General features: G+C 48.4%; 1 protein-coding gene across 1 annotated transcript in view; it reads left to right on the plus strand.

Annotated features, from left to right (window-relative positions):
• Positions 1 to 788: 788 nt before the first annotated feature.
• Positions 789 to 18297, plus strand: part of LOC101918710 (transcription factor 4) — a gene marked incomplete at its 5' end in the record, with an annotated part of 56414 nt that continues 38905 nt past the window's right edge. The window contains 3 exons of the mRNA XM_055792618.1: positions 789 to 917; positions 11035 to 11140; positions 13242 to 13375. Coding sequence (XP_055648593.1) covers positions 789 to 917; positions 11035 to 11140; positions 13242 to 13375 — 369 coding nt within the window. The remainder of the gene's footprint in view (positions 918 to 11034; positions 11141 to 13241; positions 13376 to 18297) is intronic.

Raw genomic sequence — 18297 nt, forward strand, 5'->3', positions numbered from 1 at the left:
CACCCAAAAGCGCTGCCCCCTGCCCAGGCATGAGGCGTACTGCATAGGCGGCAGAAAAGCTTGCGGGCTGCTTTTCAAGTGGCGGTTCGTCTCCCCAAAACAAGATTCAAGGGATTGGAACCTCTGATGCATTTATTTAAGTAATAATTAAGTAGTAGTGCTACGTGGACTTGGGCAGAACCTAAATCTTTGACGCCCAGTCCAGTGCTCGCTGGCCTCTGAGCATCCCCATCCCACTTGCTCCACCAGCCTCATGCTTTTACCTAGTCTTTTTGATCAAAATATTTTATAACTGAAATCTCCCATTGGAGATGAGGATAAAGAAGTTTAAACAAATGACTTGCATATTTTCCTAACTGCTGCTGCCTTGCTCTGGACTTTAATTGTAGGATGGACTAGGAGGAAATTGCTCTGCAGCGATGACATGAAGGGATTTCTTTCTTTCTTTCTTTCTTTCTTTCTTTGAATGATGGCATTTTCAACTTTTAATCCCTTTCATCAGAAACTGGGCGAAAATCATAGTCCTAAACAATAATTAAAATAAAATTTCCATCTCTTGACAGAGAGAGAAATTGTTTATAGCAAATGTGCCTTTCAGCCTTCCCTCATGCCTTCTCCCAAAAGGGCTGATTAGGATGTAATAATTGGGGATGATAGCAGGAGGAAGACGACAATTCCATTTAATTAAAGATAATTTATTTTACTTTAACTTGGTGATGTCCCACATGAATAAGAGTAGATTTAGCAGAGAGATTTATTAATGGGTACTGACATCTCTGCTGACATAAAAAGTAAACATTTTCTTCCCTCGTTTTTATTCTGTCTCGCCACCTGAAACTGCTGTCACCCCATTTCCCGCCGTTCCTGGAGATGAAGACATTTCCGCAGAGGGCACAGCTTGTGATTCATCACCCGAGGTGGGTCTGAGGCGCTGGGTTCAGCCCAGGACCCATCTCTTCCGAAAACTCACGCCACAGGAAGGCGGAATCCAGCCTGGGCTCCTTTCTGCTCGTCACTGAAACCTTCATTTCCACCGGAGCTGGTTGAGCAGCCAATTGTCCTGGAGTTTTCCGCAGTTCATGCAGGGTACTGGGTGAAATCCCGGCTTCTGGTGGGGCATGCAGGGGGTGCACCCACCCCTCTGGGCACAGGGATGGGCTGGAGCTGGGGCACAGGGCACCTGATGGCAGGCTTGGCGTCCTGGCGGGTAGTAGAGGAGTTCATAGCCGATTTCCCAGGGCTGCTCCGTCAGCCTTAGTCCTGAACGGGGGCATTTCCATCCCCAGCGCTCTCCGGTGAAGCACGATTTCCTTTGGGTTGTCCCAGTGCACCCAGCTCAGCCTGTGTGCCGCTGGGTCTCCAGCCCACCGCTCTCAAGAGCTTGTGTCAGGACTTTAGGCAAACAGATAAGGTCTAATTAATGATTGTAGGTGCTTGAAATTAGTTGATCACGCTATGCTAGGTAGGTAATGGCCAGAAACACTGGAAGATTGCAAAATTAAGGCTCTTTTCTTGTGGAGAAATTTGAGAGGAAAATACAGGCAGATGTCTGATACATTCACTGTCTCTGCATGTATTTGTAAACAGAGCATAGAAAATTAAAAAACCCAACACAAAATGGTTCTCGAGAAATGCAGGGGAGAAAAGGAAGTTGGAAAGCAGATCCCAAAAGAAGGAAACTGTGTGAAATAGTTATTTTCCTAGTCTCTGTCTCTTCTGGGAACTCCTTTACTAAAAACCTGAATGTTTAAAAACATGCTGTCTTACATGAAATGTGAATAAGAATTCACGTATGGAAACTGCCCCTGGAACTCAGCCAAGTGGCACCTTTGTTCTTTTCATCATCACTTTTATTTCTATTTTCCCACTCTTTTCCTCTGCTCCCTCTTTATTGCTTTTTGGAGGTCCGGTTCTGCCTTGCTGAGTATCTGCAACTGTGGAAATCCTGGTAACTGAAGGGCATTGGCTTAATTTTTTAATTTTGTCCCATCTCTCCGGTCACAGCCCTGGTTCTTTGTGTTTCTTCCTGCCTACTCCCTCCCAGTTTTGATCTTTTGCTTCTCCTCGTAGACGTGTCTCCTGCTGCTCTCTGTTGCCCTCTGCATCCTTGGGGTCCTTCCCTGAGCCTCGCTGCAGCAAGGCCAGTCTAGCCAGTGCTCACCATGAGGGCTGTGTGCTGGTTTACTCCAATCGGGGAAATTAGCCAACTCTCTCCCTCCGCTCTCAGGTCGCCAGCTCCTCATCAGCTTTCGTGGAGTCAGCATCTCCAAAAATCTAGAATTTCCTCATTTCTCCACAGCCTCTGTTGCATCTTCTGTGCTGGTGTGTCTCCATCCCTTTACTTGCGCTCTCCGGACACCAGCAGGGCTGGTGATGGCGGGGTCGTGTCTCGAAGAAGCACAACCAGAGTGGTGCTGAAGCCTGGAGCACTCTCAGGGCAGGTCTCCGGGTCTCGAAGCCTCCCCTGCTCCTGTCCCTGTGACCTGGTGGAGGCTGATCCACTTGTGCTCACATCCATGTGACCTGGAGAAAGAAAGAAAGAAAGAAAAAAAACCCTGCAGATGGCAAAGCCATGCCCAGCTGCAGGTCACTCAGCTGTGCCAGCGGCTTTGTGTCTGACGCTGCTCTGATTCTGCCCAGCTTGGCCAGTCTCACTGCTGGTGGTGCCAGGGACCCCAGGCATCCCCCTTTGCTTTGTTCTTTCTGTGATACACACTCAAAACCAAAAATGCTCCAGGGCTACTTAGTTATTAAATGGATAAATAAATAATATTTTTTTTTTTCTTGCTCTTCATTTCTGTCTGCTTTGCTTTCCTCTTTCTCATCCCTGGGCCTTCCTCTTGCCATAGGTGGCCATCTCCCAGTTTCTCCTTCGCCAGTCTTTGGTGTTCTCAGTTGGACTTGACAATCTCCAAGGCCTTTTCCAACCAAAATGATTCAATGACTCTCCTTTTCTTGCTCCTCTTGCTCTTCCTTTTCTTTCCCTGATGCCTGCTGGAAAAAGCTGTGCTTTGGTGGGACCATTTGATGAGCTCTGCCTCCTGGTTGTCCGACATCCCAGAAGAACGCTGCCAAGTTAGAGCAGAATTCACCTGTGGTCCTGGACCTGACTGTGGGTGGAGGCACTTGCTCTTGCATTACTTTGGTAATGACCCGGGACAGCTGCATAATGAAAGAAATCAGTCTGAATAGAAAATCTCCAGGTCTATTTATGTTATTGTTGCTTTATTAGTGTGTGTATTGCTGCACAGGGATGTCATAATGTTTTTTTTTTTTTTTCCTCTAAATTAGTTGACCCCTTTTTAACTTTGGGCGTTCACAAGATGCAGTTATTCAGCAGTCCCATCTGGAAGACATTTTAACTGAACAGGATCTGCAGACTTAGAGAATCTTATAGGGTGGGATAAGGAAAAAAAGTCAGGCAGCTAATGTTTAGGGTATGCTGAGTGTGGGGCAGCTCTTTGTGTGAGCAGCAATTCCTGGTAGGAGTGGAACAACCAGTGTGCAGCAAATAGGTGGTTTGCTCCAGATTTCAGCGTTTCACCTCAAAACGAGCTGTGGTTTGTAAAACCAGCGCTTTGTGGTGGCTTTTGAGTTGACTTCAGGTTTCCCGAGTTCCTACTTGATGGCGTTTGCGTGGATGAGAGGCAGGGCTGCAGCAGGAGGGGATGGAGACCTTCTGCCCATGCCGGGCTGGTCCTGCAGCACAGCGGTGCTGGCAGGCGTGGGGCGCACAGCACCCCCGGCACGGAACCTTCACCGAGAGGCCTTTCGGCACGGGGGGCTACACTCAATGAGCCTCACTCAGAGTTTTTAATAAGCGTGAGCAGCGGGAGAAGAGGCCATCAGGGGAGTAAAACCGCCGCACAACCTGCAGCGCTTGGTGCACAGCGCGGTGCGTGCCGGAGAGCCGGCGTCGAGAGATGGCCGTGGCGCGAGCGGCCATACGAAGGCAGCAGGGGGCGCGCTCAGCCTCCCACCTGCACTACACAACCTGTGTCGTTAACCCCGGGCAGCCCCCTGCCCTGCCCATGTACACTTGTTTTTCATGGCGCACCGTGTACTTAGCGGCTCAGCGGGACCTGCCATTTCATACCCCTCGCGGGGCCAGGGGGTGGTTTGCATGTGCTTTTCTGTGTTGGGGCTCATATGGTCTCAATTACCATTATGATGGCAACGCCAGGCCCGAGGCCTTTTGCGTGTTTGTCCTGTGAGAAAGATCTGGAAGAGCTGACATCTGGTTTTGATTGCTGCAATTGCAGGTTGATAGAATAAACGCAGGGTGAGGTGGGTGGGTTTTCCTTCCGGCCCCTTCCAGGCTGGGCTGGTAATGTGCTTCACTGGCAGGGCTGCACTTTTCATCAGCGCCTGCCACCCCCGCACCCACTCCTCTTCCTCTCCCCCCACTCACCCGCAGCAACATGTGGCCAAAATTAGGGACCTGCAGTTTGAAAAGTGCCCTTCTGCTGGAAACCTGGAACAGGTCAGCCCACAGAAGGGGGGTCTGCTCCTCACACATATTAAAGTACAGATTGATTTATTTATTTATTTAACAAAAAGTTGGGGAAATTCACCCCCTAGCCTTGCAGGGCCAGTTGCTCATCTGATGGCAGAGCTGGGAGGAGTGACAACAGCAGCCGAGTGTATCCCTCAAGTGCTTGTAAAAGAAGGAGTAGTGATTTTATTTTCTAATTACTGTTTTTTAAAAACATTTTCATTTTTAGCCTTGCTGATAAGAGCGATTCCCTGGGTGCACTCAGGCTGGGGACCGCACTGCTAGAGCAGCTCTTCCCCTGCTGCTGCCTGGGACGTTGCCACACTCACCTGCCGCCCGGCACGTGGGAACCTCCTGGACCCTCGGCAGCAGTCCCAGCCGTAGGAATGCTGTAGGAGACAGGTTGTGATGAGAAAGTTGTTGTTGTACCTGGGAGCACAAATGGTGGTGGCCAGCCCTTGGCTGGCTGGCAGTCAGCCCAGATGGAGGAGCCGGTGGGTGCCACCAAGGCGGGGGGTCAGTGGGAAGAGGTGGCATCGCGTGGCCGGCACAGCGGGCTCAGCGAGGCTCCTGCCACGAGCACTGGCTGCTGGGGCAGGTACTCGCTTAAGAGAGTTTTTTCCCTCTGTGAGAAACTGACATCTGCTAATGCAGAGCAGCTTGTTCCAGCGAGCAAGTTTATTCCTCCTGACAGCTCTGATAGCCAGTACACTTTGCCATTTGGTAACGGACTTATAATTTGATAAATGTTCTCTCTGAGATCTTAATTTTAAAGGAGTTTTGCCATGTATTTCAAAGTCTCTGGACTGCTGATTGATGGGTTTATTCTCGTTAGCAAACATTTCCTCGTAGCAGGTACCTATTGAAGTGGCTTGCCCCGCGTACAGAAATAAGTTGCTCTCAGTCACAGCCGTGTTTTAAAGCTTGTGCTTTACGGTTGTGCCATGTGCGCCAGGTAATAGATTTTTCCCAATTTCGCCTTGTGTGTGAAGGCCGGGATGGGGCTGCCCACACCCCGTCACGCCGATGCAGCCCTCGCACAAAGGGATGCTCTCCCGTCCAGCCTGCCTCACGCAGAGCATCTTGTCAGCGGGGGAAATGGAGACGTGTTCCAATCTGAGGGGAAATCGGAAATCTGGCAACAGTATAGCCAGTACCTGTGAGAGGAGAGGCGGAGGGAACTGAGGCGAAGAGCCAAGCTGGAAGGGGAAAAGAAAACCTTTCGCATCTCCTCGCTCGGGCTGGGTTTCCAAACACCTGTAGCCAGCTGCCCTGCAGCTCCCTGATGGAGCAACCGTGGGGGGTCAGGGGGCTGGGCCGGCCCACCCTGCAGAGCCTCAAAGCTGGAGGCATCTCCTGGTACTTGGCAGGTGCATGCATCCCCACCGGCAATGTCCGTGAGGGGCAGCTGCATCCCTGTCCCACCCCCAGCCTGTGCCAGCACCAACCAGCATGCCTCCGGTTCACTCAGTAGCTGATATCCTGACTTACTAATAGGCATTTTCCAAGTCGGTTATCCTTTATTTGATGGACTCTGGATCCCCGAGTCTTGAACATGGCGCCGCAGGCAGAGGGCACGAGCGTGGTCCAGCCCACCTGCAAGCATCCAGGGATGCTCAGCGTGGCTTGGCCAGAGGCATTGGGGCAGCGCCCACCACATAGGCAGCTCTGCAAACTGCATCTCCCAAGTACTGAAAAATGAAAGATGCTGGAAACGTGTTCCCAGGACAGTGAGCTTTCCGGAAGAATTGAAGAAGAAAAGATGTTTGGAACTTGCAGGCAGGCTCCCAAAAATGGCAACAATGGGATAATTTTTTCATCATGTCATATTACAGAATGGCGTGTTTTTCCCAGATCATTATTCATCATCTCTTCAAACCTCCCAGCATGAGTCAGAGTGATTTTCTAAATTCAGGCTCTCTTTTTAAGAATATTAACGTCTTTTAAATCTGTAATATGTTTCCTGTCAAATCAGAAAGTCACTTGTACTCATCTGCAGTTTACTCTCTCTTGCCTTTTAGGAGACAGCATTTCACCATTTTTACCAGTGCCATAAATTTAACCCATTTTACTTTCGCTATTCTGGATCAAGTTATTGGGTTGTTTTCTTTATCATCACTTACTCATGATAATTTATGTGTCTGTTTAAACGAGGTTATCAGTGCAATTCCATCTCTGTAAAATTATCTGGCAAACATTTTTGGACAGACTATTAATGTGATTATATGTGATATAATGTGATAAACTTCTTGCTTTTTTTTAAACATTGCTTTGTGGAAGAATGACACAAAGACAGGGGCTGGTCAGAACATTGTTCATCCAGTTAGTCTCCTATGCTCTCTTTATTGCCTGTTGAAAATACTGCAGTCACAATGATACAGTGGGAAACAAATCTGGAGACTTCTGCACATTTTAACAGGAGAGGAATTTCCATGTGTGTTCTTAACTAGTGTCGTGATAACGTGAGAATCCCACTGTGATAAAAATCTGAAAATAATGAATATTTATGTTGAAAGAGTGACACTTCTTCAGGAAATACATGATTTTGTTTAAGTAGCTACCTTATATCTCCTCAAATTCTTCCTGTGACTGAGCCTGTCACAGCAAAATGAGTTAATTTCCTTCAGCCCAGCGGCTTTCACTGTGTGAAAATTCAGCTGTAAAACCAACAGAAGAATAAATCAAGTATCCTGTCTTTAACGAGGAAGAGTTAAACCCAGTTACATGACACTTTGTAAGCTGGCATTTATTTTGGCTGGTTTTCCCATCATTTCATGACTGCCAGCCTCCGTCTGCCCCCCCCTACTCCGACTGATGCTTTGCTTTGCTTCCCTCCTCGACCTCTGAGCTGACCTGCCCTGTGCCAAAGCCTTCAGGCAGGGTCTTTATACAGCTCCGGTGCGTGGTAAAGAAACCCCCCCGACAGCGTTTGTCTTAGGCTGAATTGCCACCCTGCCCTGCTGCGTCTCCTGTTGCTGACGGGTCAGGGGGTGGGTTGGAGCTGCAGGCAGGTGGGAGCTGAGGGCAGGGACCTGCCCCTGTGTGGGCATCCCCAGCCCATGGCACGCTTCCACCGCCACCGTGGCTTTCTGTAAGTTCATTGAAGCGCTGGTCATGCCCTTCGGCGTTATTCCTGAAGCACGTTCCTACGGAGCCCGGGCACGGGGGCAGTTGTGGCTCAGGCACCCACCGTGGAGACTCTGACCCCGCAGCTTTACAGTTCAGTTTGACAACAAGCAGTGAAGCGAAGCAAACTCAAATTAGGGAACAAGTCAGCAAGAGGTGTAAAGTACGTACTTGCTTTCTTTACAGTGCATACAGGGAGCTGTCAGAGCTGGGTAACTAGCGCTGCGCAGGTACTGCAGAAGGCTGAGGTGCAAAGCCAAATTTCCATCGGGGGGGGCCTTCTCCCAGGGTGATTTTGGTGGAGCCGGAGGCATGTCTGAAAGCCACTAGGCTGGGTGGCTGCGGTACTGCCGGGAGGACCAGGTGTGGGTTGAGATGGATGTGTGTTGTGGTGAGCGGGAGGGCTGGGCTGCATGGGGAGAGGGGGGTGAGCCGGGACCATCCCTGCACTGGGGCAGGGGAGGGAGAGGTGGCGGTCACTCCTGAAACAGCGGGAGTGAGTGCAGGGGATACAGGAGGGGTTTTCTTCGTCCCCTGCCAGGCCAGGGCCACCTCGTTTTTCCCTGAGCCGCTCTTACCACGCGGTCATTGGGATGCGCCAGAGGCATTGCCTCACCGATGAGGTCACCCACGGGGTGTCTGCCTGTCCCTTGGGAAACCTCCCTGGCAGCCAGGGCATGCTGTGGGCTGCCTGAGCAGAAGGGATGAGAGCTACGAGCTCACTGGGCAATGGGAGGGTAAGGGGATGCCTCCCCTGAACACCCCTCCCAGCCCTTCCCGGGGTCCCTCTGTGCTCTGTGGGCACAGCCCAGAGGGAAGAAGCGCAGTGGGTGCAGCCAGCACGCTGCCGTTGGTGTCCTTGCTGCTTTCCGGCCTGTGTGCTTGCTGCCTCGCTGGGCACCGCCTGTGTTCAAGCACCTTTTTTGCCCCCTGACACATCCATCTTTGATCTTCTCAGGGTTAAATCTGGCATTCCGTTATCTTTTCTGAAAACCTCTGCAGTTTCTGCCAGGCTGTTCCCTGGGCGCTGCAGGACCTGTGTGAAGCATTTCTGAAGGCAATGCAGGAGCAGCAGTGGAAGGGGGAGTTCGGGGGAGGCACCTCCGTACCCTCCCACTGACCAGGGAGCGGAGCTTTGGGCTGACTGAAGCTCTCCTTCATCCTGACTCTCAGGATTTTCAAAAAGCCACTTGCCTGTGTCCCTGACCTCCCCTCCCTTAGCTGAACCACAGCACTCATCCTGAGAAGGTGCAGAGGGGCTGAGATCAAGAGGGACTTTGCCCCTGGCCCCAGGTTGAAGCCATCACTAATGTCCCATGCCAGCTCATTTTCTGCATCGCTCAGCATCCTGAAGGGAGAGCTGATCTGAAGATGGCGATGCCGGAGGTGCTAGTATTAGCGACATTTTGGGCTGCAGCTGGTGGTGGGCCTGACCGATGTGCGCAGGGACTGATCCTGGGGTGGTGGGACCTCCCAGTCCCTCACTGTCATGGTGGAGGCTGGGATGTGGTGCCCGGTGAGAGCACGTGGCAGCCCTGCTCCAAAATGACAGCCCGGTACCCAAGGGCTGGGTGCCCCTGCCTGGCCAGGGCCAGCCCTGCCCACCCTCCAGCAGCAGGCAGCAGGCTTTTGGCTGTTACTTGTTAGGTATTTTAATCATATTTTCTTTAATAATTACATTTGTAATTTTATCCAGTGAAGTGCTGACACGCGAGTAGAACGTTGACGCCGGCAGCGATCTCATCCCGCCCAGTGTCCTGCGCTCGGTGGCGCAGGCTGGTGGCTCAGCGCTGGGTTTGGTCGGTAGGTGCAGGGCTGCGTTGCCTCTTGGTAAAAATGATAAAAACCTGTTGAAAGAGTCCTCAGGGTTTCCTGGGTCTCTCCCTGGGCCGCTGCTGCACCACAGGCAGTGGGGCATTCCTCCTCCTGGGCGCCCAGCACCCCAAACCCATTTGGTCTTGACTATATTCACGAGACTTTTGCTTTGGTTTGTGACATTGGGCTTGTCCCAGGCCCCGAGCTGCTGCTGGCCCTGCTGGGGCGAGCGCCCTCAGGCTCACAGAGCCAGAGGGGCTGCTGTGCCCCACGGGGATGCAATGCTGGGCTGCTGGGCCCCATCCCACTGCCCTGCTCCTGGCTGGGGCTCTGGGAGCCCTGTGGCATGGGGGGAAGTTGCTGTGCAGCCCCTCGGCCTTTTGCTCCCTGCTTTTTTGGGTGGGTTTTTATTTTTTAACACAAGAAGCTCTTTGCTCCCCCTGCCCTGGTGGGGGGATGCCAGCAGAGGAGCCGGGCGCCCTTCCCAGCCCCGCTGGCAGCCGTGCTTCACTGGTGGGTTTCTCTTCCCTTTCGCTGTGACCTGCAAACATCGGAGCAGGCGCTCTGCCAATTTTGTGATCTGCTGCCTGCTTCAAAATGGAGGCAGGAAGGTATCCATTTTCATCAAGGAGATGACAGTGCTTCAGTCTTCCTGACCATCTGGAGAGAGGCGCCTCTAGCACAGAAACAAAGCACGGAGGAATATAGAGGGTATATAGGCAGAGGGAATAAATTACGCTGTAAATAATAAATTGCACTTATCAGCCTGGACTGGATTGTTGGGGCTTTTTTTGGTTTTGTTTTGGTTTTAAATGCCTTCCTGGTTGGAGTAAACTAAAGCAAGAAATAGAATCGGTATTTTCTAAAGGCAAGTTGCAGGAGGCTCTGGTGTATTAGTAAACAGATATAAGTAAATGAGTGTTTTGGCACACGGGCTAAGTTTATTGCACAGACAAATACAATAAGTCCTAAGAAAGGAGGAGTTTTTTCCCTGATGTGCACACACGCTGCATTGGTGGTCTTGTGTAGATCCAGGTTTTTTATAGTCCCTTCAAGCTTCTCTGGAAAGAGCTCGATCCATGGGAATTTAATATCCCAAGATATGTTTGTAATTTTCTGTGTTCTTGATAATGCTGTTTTTCTAAATTGTTTTTCTAAATTATTTTTATTATTATTTTATTAGTTTGGGAAATAACGTTTTTTACTTCCTTGCAGTGCTTTCAGTTTTGTTCTTAAGTGGGTAAAGTCTGTACGTTTTCATATGAGAAAACCAGCATTGTTTCAAGTTCTTGTTTGTTTTAAGCTCCATAATGCTCTAGGAAGAGCATATGTGCATCTGTTTGTTCGTTTTATTTACAGAAATACATAGTTTGACAAATACCTTGCACATATCCTTGTTTAAAGCTGGAAAATGTCAGGCTGGAGTTTCTTTTGAAACTTAGAATTTATTTTCCAGTCACACATATACTGAGGGTTTTGTGTTCTGAGAGAAGAATTATGTGGTGTTGTGAACGGATTTATACTGAGCAAGGTAAAAACTCAATATTTCTTTCCTGCTTCTTGCTAAAGGTGTACTAAATTAGTCTTTTTTTCCTTAGGTTTATGCCCCGTCAGCAAGCACTGCCGACTACAATAGGGATTCACCAGGTTATCCATCCTCAAAACCAGCAGCCAGCACTTTTCCTAGCTCCTTCTTCATGCAAGGTAAGACACTGCTTTCAAAAGGCAATCTATTTTGCATACATTTTCTGTGTTTGTATTTTAGTTTATACGTAGTCGAGACATGCTGGAATATCGTCTTGTGGTCTGTAACATTACCATTAAAATGAAGACCTGTCCGTCTTCGTCTGACCATTATGCCTCTGAACATCTTGTTTTGATCCTGCAGTGAAGCAGCATAATGAATAACTTGCCAGCCTCTTATCATCCAAGGTTTTTGAAACATTTTCCTCCAGCATGTGTGTGTGCACATATATTATGCGTATACTAAATCCACACGAATTTGGGCATGTACTTTGTGCATTGTTGCTTTATGCTAATGAGAAAGATTTTGTCTTAGATCAAGTATATGGTGCTACAAGTGTGTCTCTTCGCCTGCGTGTGGAATTAGAGCAACCCATTGAAAATGAAACCCTTCCTCTTGTTTGAGGATGGGATCATAGTTTTCACGTACTCACTGCCACCATGTTGTATTTCTCGCGGTAGTTATGTGCAAGTACAATGAAATTTGGTACAGCTTAGTAAATAAAATTTCCTAGAGTTTGGAGAGACCCACACGCAACTAGGGTACTCATCTTTTGTCACGTTTAGGGCAAAAAAAAGAGCTTTAAAACACTTCTACATATACTCTGCTCTAGGCTAAGCAAAGAGCAAGTAAATCTGTTTAATTCAGCGGAACTGCTTGGCCAAAGTATTTGCAGGGCAAAGGATTGGATTTTATTCCATATACAGATATACACTTTCCATTTCCCACCCTTGGGAAACAAAAAAGAAAAGAGCAACATGCCACTTTTGTGTCCCCACCACCTGAGGGTCACGGGTGCTGCTCAGCATCCCTGGGGCTGGTTCAGCTCCCCGTTGCAGGGCGATGGGACCAGCTTCTGCCAAGCGGTGGGAGGTGTGGGCCAGGGCTGGAAAGAAAATGGTGCTCTTGACTTAAAACGCGAATAAATACTGCCCCAGGAGCAACCTGCTACGAAACTCCTCTGGAGTTACAAAGCTGGGGATTAATAGGCTTCTAATGATATCAAATATTTACCCTTTGTAGTGCTTAGCCATTCTGCGGTTCTAAATGTTATTTTCTGGCAGATTCATATTGAAGACATAAATCTGAGTTAAATGACTGTTCAAACAGCCATGGGAAGGTGATGCTAGAAGTGCTACTGCCACCGGGGTGTTTGAAGTGTATAAATAAGGCAGGGCTGTAGGTGAGGCATAATAATTTTTTATTAGACCAACTCCTGTAGTTTGAAAAAGCCGACAACTTTTCCAGCCCATGTGCCCATCTTTCAGGTCTGCTGATCATTATGGAAAAGTTATCTTTCTTTTTTTTTTCTTTTTTTTTGGGGGGGGGGTGTTGGGGTTTTTTTTGTTAACACATTGGCATTCTTCCAGTAGAAAATGCATTTCACTGCATTATTATAATTCCCTTTCAGCACGTCTAGTTAAATGCAAAATATGCAACAACCCGTTTTACTTGATACAAGTTGGGGAGCCCTCTTTGCCCCCTTGGGTGCGCCCTGTACCTGGGCAGTGAGCTGGGCTGCAGGATGGGTGCTGGCCTTAGGAGACTGAAAAGGATAAACCATACAAGTGTTGCTACTGTGTATTTTAAACAAATAAACAAAAAGCAACAATGAAACAACTCTGAAAACTTTCTGGAGGTGAAATATGTGAAGTGGAGATATTACAAGGATCCCTTCCCAGGTGGAGGCTTCCCCAAGACTGGTGACACATCCTCGCTCCGTAGGCTGCAGGGGGTTTCATTTCAGCCTTCAGACTTTTGTCCCTGATGAATTTTGTTATAATTGAGTTTATGGTACCAGAGCAGGAATAAAACAGCAGGAAACTTTCAAGCCCAAGTGATGCGACTGTAATGAAGCATTGCAGGATGACACAAGTGGTCACCGTTGCTCGGTTCAGCATCATTTGTACTGGTGCTGAAGCCCCGTAGCCCCATTAGGATAGAGCTCGGTTCAGCGTCATTTGTACTGGTGCTGAAGCCCCGTAGCCCCATTAGGATGGAGCTTGCAGAGGCACGTGGCCGCAGCTCTGGCACCAGCGGGGTTCCCCTCCTCTCTTGCAGATGGCCATCACAGCAGCGACCCGTGGAGCTCCTCCAGCGGGATGAACCAGCCCAGCTATGGGGGCATGCTGGGCAACTCTTCTCACATCCCCCAGTCCAGCAGCTACTGCAGCCTGCACCCACATGACCGCTTGGTAAGGCACGGGGAGGGGGGAGGGGGGGCACGTGGCATGGGCACGTCTTGGAGTTGTGCTGCTGAACTGTTCTCCACGCACCGCTACGGTGTTCCCGACTCTGCAAAAGCGAGTTTGAGGCAGCTTAGAAAACCTTCAAGATTTTATTCAGGTTCCGCTGAGGGAAGGAAACCTGTAAGCCGCAGGGTGGCGGGGGGGGGATGCTCTGGGGAGTGCAGTGGAGGGGTGGGTGCTGGCTGGGTGCGGGCACAGCTTCACCCTGCCTGCGGCACCAGCACGTGTCACTGTCCGGGTGCAGAGCCCCCCTAGTGCGGGGGGGGGGGGGGGGGGAGGAGGAGATGCAGTCAGTTCCTGTGTCGCAAGCAGGCGGCTGAGGCCATGTTGGTGCCCTCTGCTCCCTTCGTGGCTGCTGCTGACGCCTGCGCTTTTCAGTGTCCGTGATTTATGGCAGTCGGTGTGTCCTGTGCCGGGCTGGGTTTATAGATAACTATCTACCATCGATTTGCTGCTTTAAAAAAGGAAGAGTTTTTTGATTTTCTCTTGTACATCCTGCTCCCTAGCAGGAGGAAGCTGCTGGGACCGATTCCATCTATTGTATTGGAATAAGATAAAATTTGAATTAAATCTGATCTGAGTACCATTTAAGGGATGTTCTCCTAATATCATGGCTGAACTGATGATGTAGAGATAACGCTGGTTTCCATCAATTTGGTTTTTTGGTTGGCTTTTGGTTTTAAGCGAGCAGTAAAGAAATTAACAGCCAGCCAGAGCAAAATCATTTTTCTCAAAATGTGTGGAACACTGTAAGCAGAAAAGCTTTTCTACTCTGTACCTCTGCTTTTCATTCTTGGAGGTTGTTGAGAAGGACAAGTAATGAGGAGTACTGGGTTTAAGGGAGGAAGGAGTCCGTTGCTGTAAAGTCGAGCAGAAGCATCGTTCAGGGAATAAGAATTAAAATTTACTCTTGCAAACTGAAAATTAATTTGCAAAACAAATCTTTAAAGTCTTACATTTAACGAGGTTAGCACGCTGCTATGGAAAATTAATAGGAAGTCAAAAGCAAAAGAAATTGCCTCAAAAACTGCTTAATCATGTCCTTATAAAAGGCATAATTAAGGCACTAAGCAAACTTAACATAGCTCTGAAGTGACAGGCATATATAACAAAAATTGAGCATAAGTTTTAAAACCCAATTTCATCTCATTTGTTATCTGCATGGGTACTCATCCATCAGAATTAGGTGGCTTTTTATGGTGGCAGCTGAGGGTAGAGGTAAGACAGCAGAGTGCCTTCATGGGGCAAGGCGGCAAACATTTTGGCATTTTTTACCTCACTTCTGAATTTCTTGGGCTTGTCACCTGTAGGGGTGTTTATGAAGAACTTAAATATTTATGTGATGCAAAATGGGTAGGGATGTTCCACCAAAACTCCCCAAAATGTTTTTCTATGTAGGTATTATTATATTTACCCTAAATTTCAGAGATAGTGAGGACCACCAATACTAGTCCAAGCTGTAGCTGCTCAGTGCCAACGGTGCTCGTACTAATCATTTATGTATGGCTGGACTGGCAGAGCCTTCTATATTTTAGATAACATTGGGACAGAAGGGAGGCAGTGATACTCCTGAATACTCTCTGCATAATTTCTGCTGGAGCATCAATGAGAGGTCAGCTGGTGATTTCACTTCAGTTCCCTGCAAATGTCCTTAACTGCTCACTGACCTGTAGAGAAAAATGTATATAGCAAAAGAAAGAAAAACTTGCTTATTATTTTTGCTTTCTCAGGCATATCATAGATAGATGCATTGAAAAAAAAGATGTAGATATATAATAGACAGATCAATAGATAGAGATAGAGAGATAAATAAATAGATGCACTGAATACAGAGCAGTTCTCCACTAAGCTATATTCAGATCTCATATTTTTCCTAAATTGTTTGGCAAAAGCCCCTGAAAAGTGAGACAAGCCCAAACCAGCCCTTCGGTACATGTCCCAGACCAGCTGTTTCGCAGGGGAGATGGATGGAGTCACTGGTGTTCAGGCCACTGGCCTCAGCAATCGTTGTTTGCTCATTTCTCCATCACATGAGAAATCCTGTTCAGCTGCGCCTTTTTGGCTGGTTGGGTTTGGGATACAAGTCCTGAAGTGGTGTATAATGAGTCAAAGCCTGAAAACGTTACTCAGACCTCAGTCAGAGTTGATGGTCATTTTTCCATGGATAAGAAAAAGAGGTTTGGGCTATGTTGTTTACATTCTTTGAGATAACTTTACAGTATTTGGTTACTTGGCACTTCATTACAAGAAATCCTGTAAAATAATTGAATAGTCCAAACGAAGGGAAGGATGTTCTCAGCCCGCTTACTCTGAACGACCTAGGGAGGCAGAGGGCATGGAGATGATCCTCCAACAATTCAGTGCCTTCATCCTGGGCCAGGTGCTTCCACGTGTCACCAGCTACCCGTGTTTCTAAGGAGGCTTTGTGTCAGTCTCCAAAACCTAGAGGTCTTCTGCAGGACCTCTTCTCTGCTGGGGGCAATGCTGTGGTGGAGATAAAAGCTGGGCAAGTTCTATTCTAAGACCTGTCTGCACACAACGTCTTACGCGCCGATGAAGAAAAGACTATTCAACAGTGACAAACAGCACTAATGTAAGCTGCAGGAGCGGGCTGGAAACTAGGACCATGCGTGGCAATCAGTTAGCTGAGGGGAATGTGCTCGAGCTTGTCTAGACAACAATTAACATGATGAGGCATGTTTACAGAGCACAGGGGAGTGGGAGAGGGATGGCGCCAAGGAAAGGTAACACCTTGCTGTTAATTGCTGGTAGTTAACCACCAATCGGGGATTGCCTAGGATGCAAGGCTTAGCTTCAAGAACCAATCTGTTTAAAACGCGCAGCTTCTGAAAGTGTATAAAACCGCGTGCTTCTGTACAATAAATTGACGTTTGCTTGCATCAAGCTGCGTCCCGTCTCTTCATTCGCCGCAAATTGGTGACCCCGACGTGATGCGTTTAAGGATCCGACGTGAAGGGCTCTCGAATCGCCTATCTGAGCGACATGCAGCGAATCCCACAGAACTTTGAATGATCTGCTGAAAGGAAGCAGGAGCCGGCCTGAAATCCCTCCGGAGTTGAGAGGTGAGCTGTGGGAAATCCGTAACGGGGAATCAGGCTTCGTCCCCAGAAAGAGACGTATATGGGCTCATGAAGGGTCTTCTAGTCAGATCAGGGAGTCCGTGCCTCAGTCTCCTCAAATGGTGACCCCTATGGTGGTGTCCCGAAGCCTTGGAAGAATAAGGACGGAAAAAAGACAGCTCGTGGAAGAGGGCTGCGTTCCGGAGGAGACGGCTTGGCTGAACGATCGTCTTGCTGTCTGGACCAGGCGGACAACCTAAACCCCGAGGATAACACCTGTATGCATCGAGACAGGTGAGCAGCCAAGAAACTTTAGAGACTTTGAAAGAATGAAAGTGTGTACAGACAGCAGCCAATTGTATGATGCTGCCGCGGAGGGGAACTCCGTGTCGGGAATGCATTTAGCACCTTGGTGGCAAATTCTGACTCCTCGTTGCCAAGTGTGGACTAATTCTACTATCGGTGCTAAACCAGAGGAAGCTGTAAATTCCACCGACAGCGCGACTCTTCTCAAGACACCGTCAGCGATGGCGATTCTGTCCACACCTCCTCTGCCCCCAAAGCTTCTGTCACTGATTGCAGCGACCCTCACAACACAGGAGCAAGCACGGGAACAGGACAACTTGGAAAATTATTTCATTGACACTGATAAACCTTTTGATCCAGGTCCTATAGATCTGGAAAAGGAGCTAGACCTTTCCCCCACCCCCTCCCAACACATTGATTGTATTTTTGGGGAGGGTGAAAGGGGGTCTGAGGGATTGGTGGCAGGCATGCAAGTGGGAAACACTTAAGTGATGGGTTTTGGGAGTCGCTAGGGCATGTTCAGTATTTTGTCAGACAGATCAACCTCGAGAGTGGCAGCCTGTGCAATACGAGGCTGTTAAAGGGTTAAGCAAAGCAGTGCGGGAAGGGAGGATTCATAATGATAGAACAGCTAGGTATAGTGAAGGAGACTAGGAAAGATAAACATGGTTATCTAGTGTTTAATAGGTGTCTGCACGCTTGTAGTGATATATAGCTATGTAACTACATGAACGATTTCTGCCCTGAGCCTGGTGGAGCATACAGCTGCGGTTTGTGTCCGGGCTCAGAGATGTAAATAGGGGCTTCTCTGTTATGGTAAAAGTGTTTCTCTTTGCATAAAAAAGAGAGGGAATGAGGGGAATGACCCCAGAGGTATGTTCAGAGAAGGCATGTGATGTTTCGATGTTTCGAACTTTTTGACTGAACCAGTTCTTGTTTGGTGTGCCCTTCCACCTACGTATAATGTTAATCCAAAAGAAGCTGATATTGTTTACACTTTGAATGTCGATAATTGTCTTTCTGTAGATGCTAATGTAGTAGGAGGCTATGATGGGAACGTGTCGCAGCGGTTCTTCTCTTATCCAGAGTAACAGCAGGGAAAGCATTAAAGAGTTAAATCACCTTGTTTGGTAGGCAGTTAAGAATGTGAGTCAAAATTGCCACTGCTTTTTGTTGTTGGTTCAGGGACATGGCTGTGAGGATTTTGATGGTATGTGCTGCGTGGATTTTAGGCACCCCATTGCAGCAACATGTTATCAAAATCTGAGAAAATGTCAGCCTTTTTGGCATCCATTCACTCAATTGGCAGTATTGTTTGTTTGCTGTTACCTTGGTTGCTGTCATGTTTGCAAGGGCCCTGCAGAACATGGCAAACCTGGTACTAGCTGTTCAAAAACAAAAAGGGGAAATTGTAAAATTGTACGGAACAGAGACAGTGGGTTATTTTGACACTGATAATATGTCTTAGTTGGTTTTTTATTT

The sequence above is a fragment of the Falco peregrinus genome, chromosome W (genome assembly GCF_023634155.1).
Source record: "Falco peregrinus isolate bFalPer1 chromosome W, bFalPer1.pri, whole genome shotgun sequence".
Classification (NCBI taxonomy): Eukaryota; Metazoa; Chordata; class Aves; order Falconiformes; family Falconidae; genus Falco; species Falco peregrinus.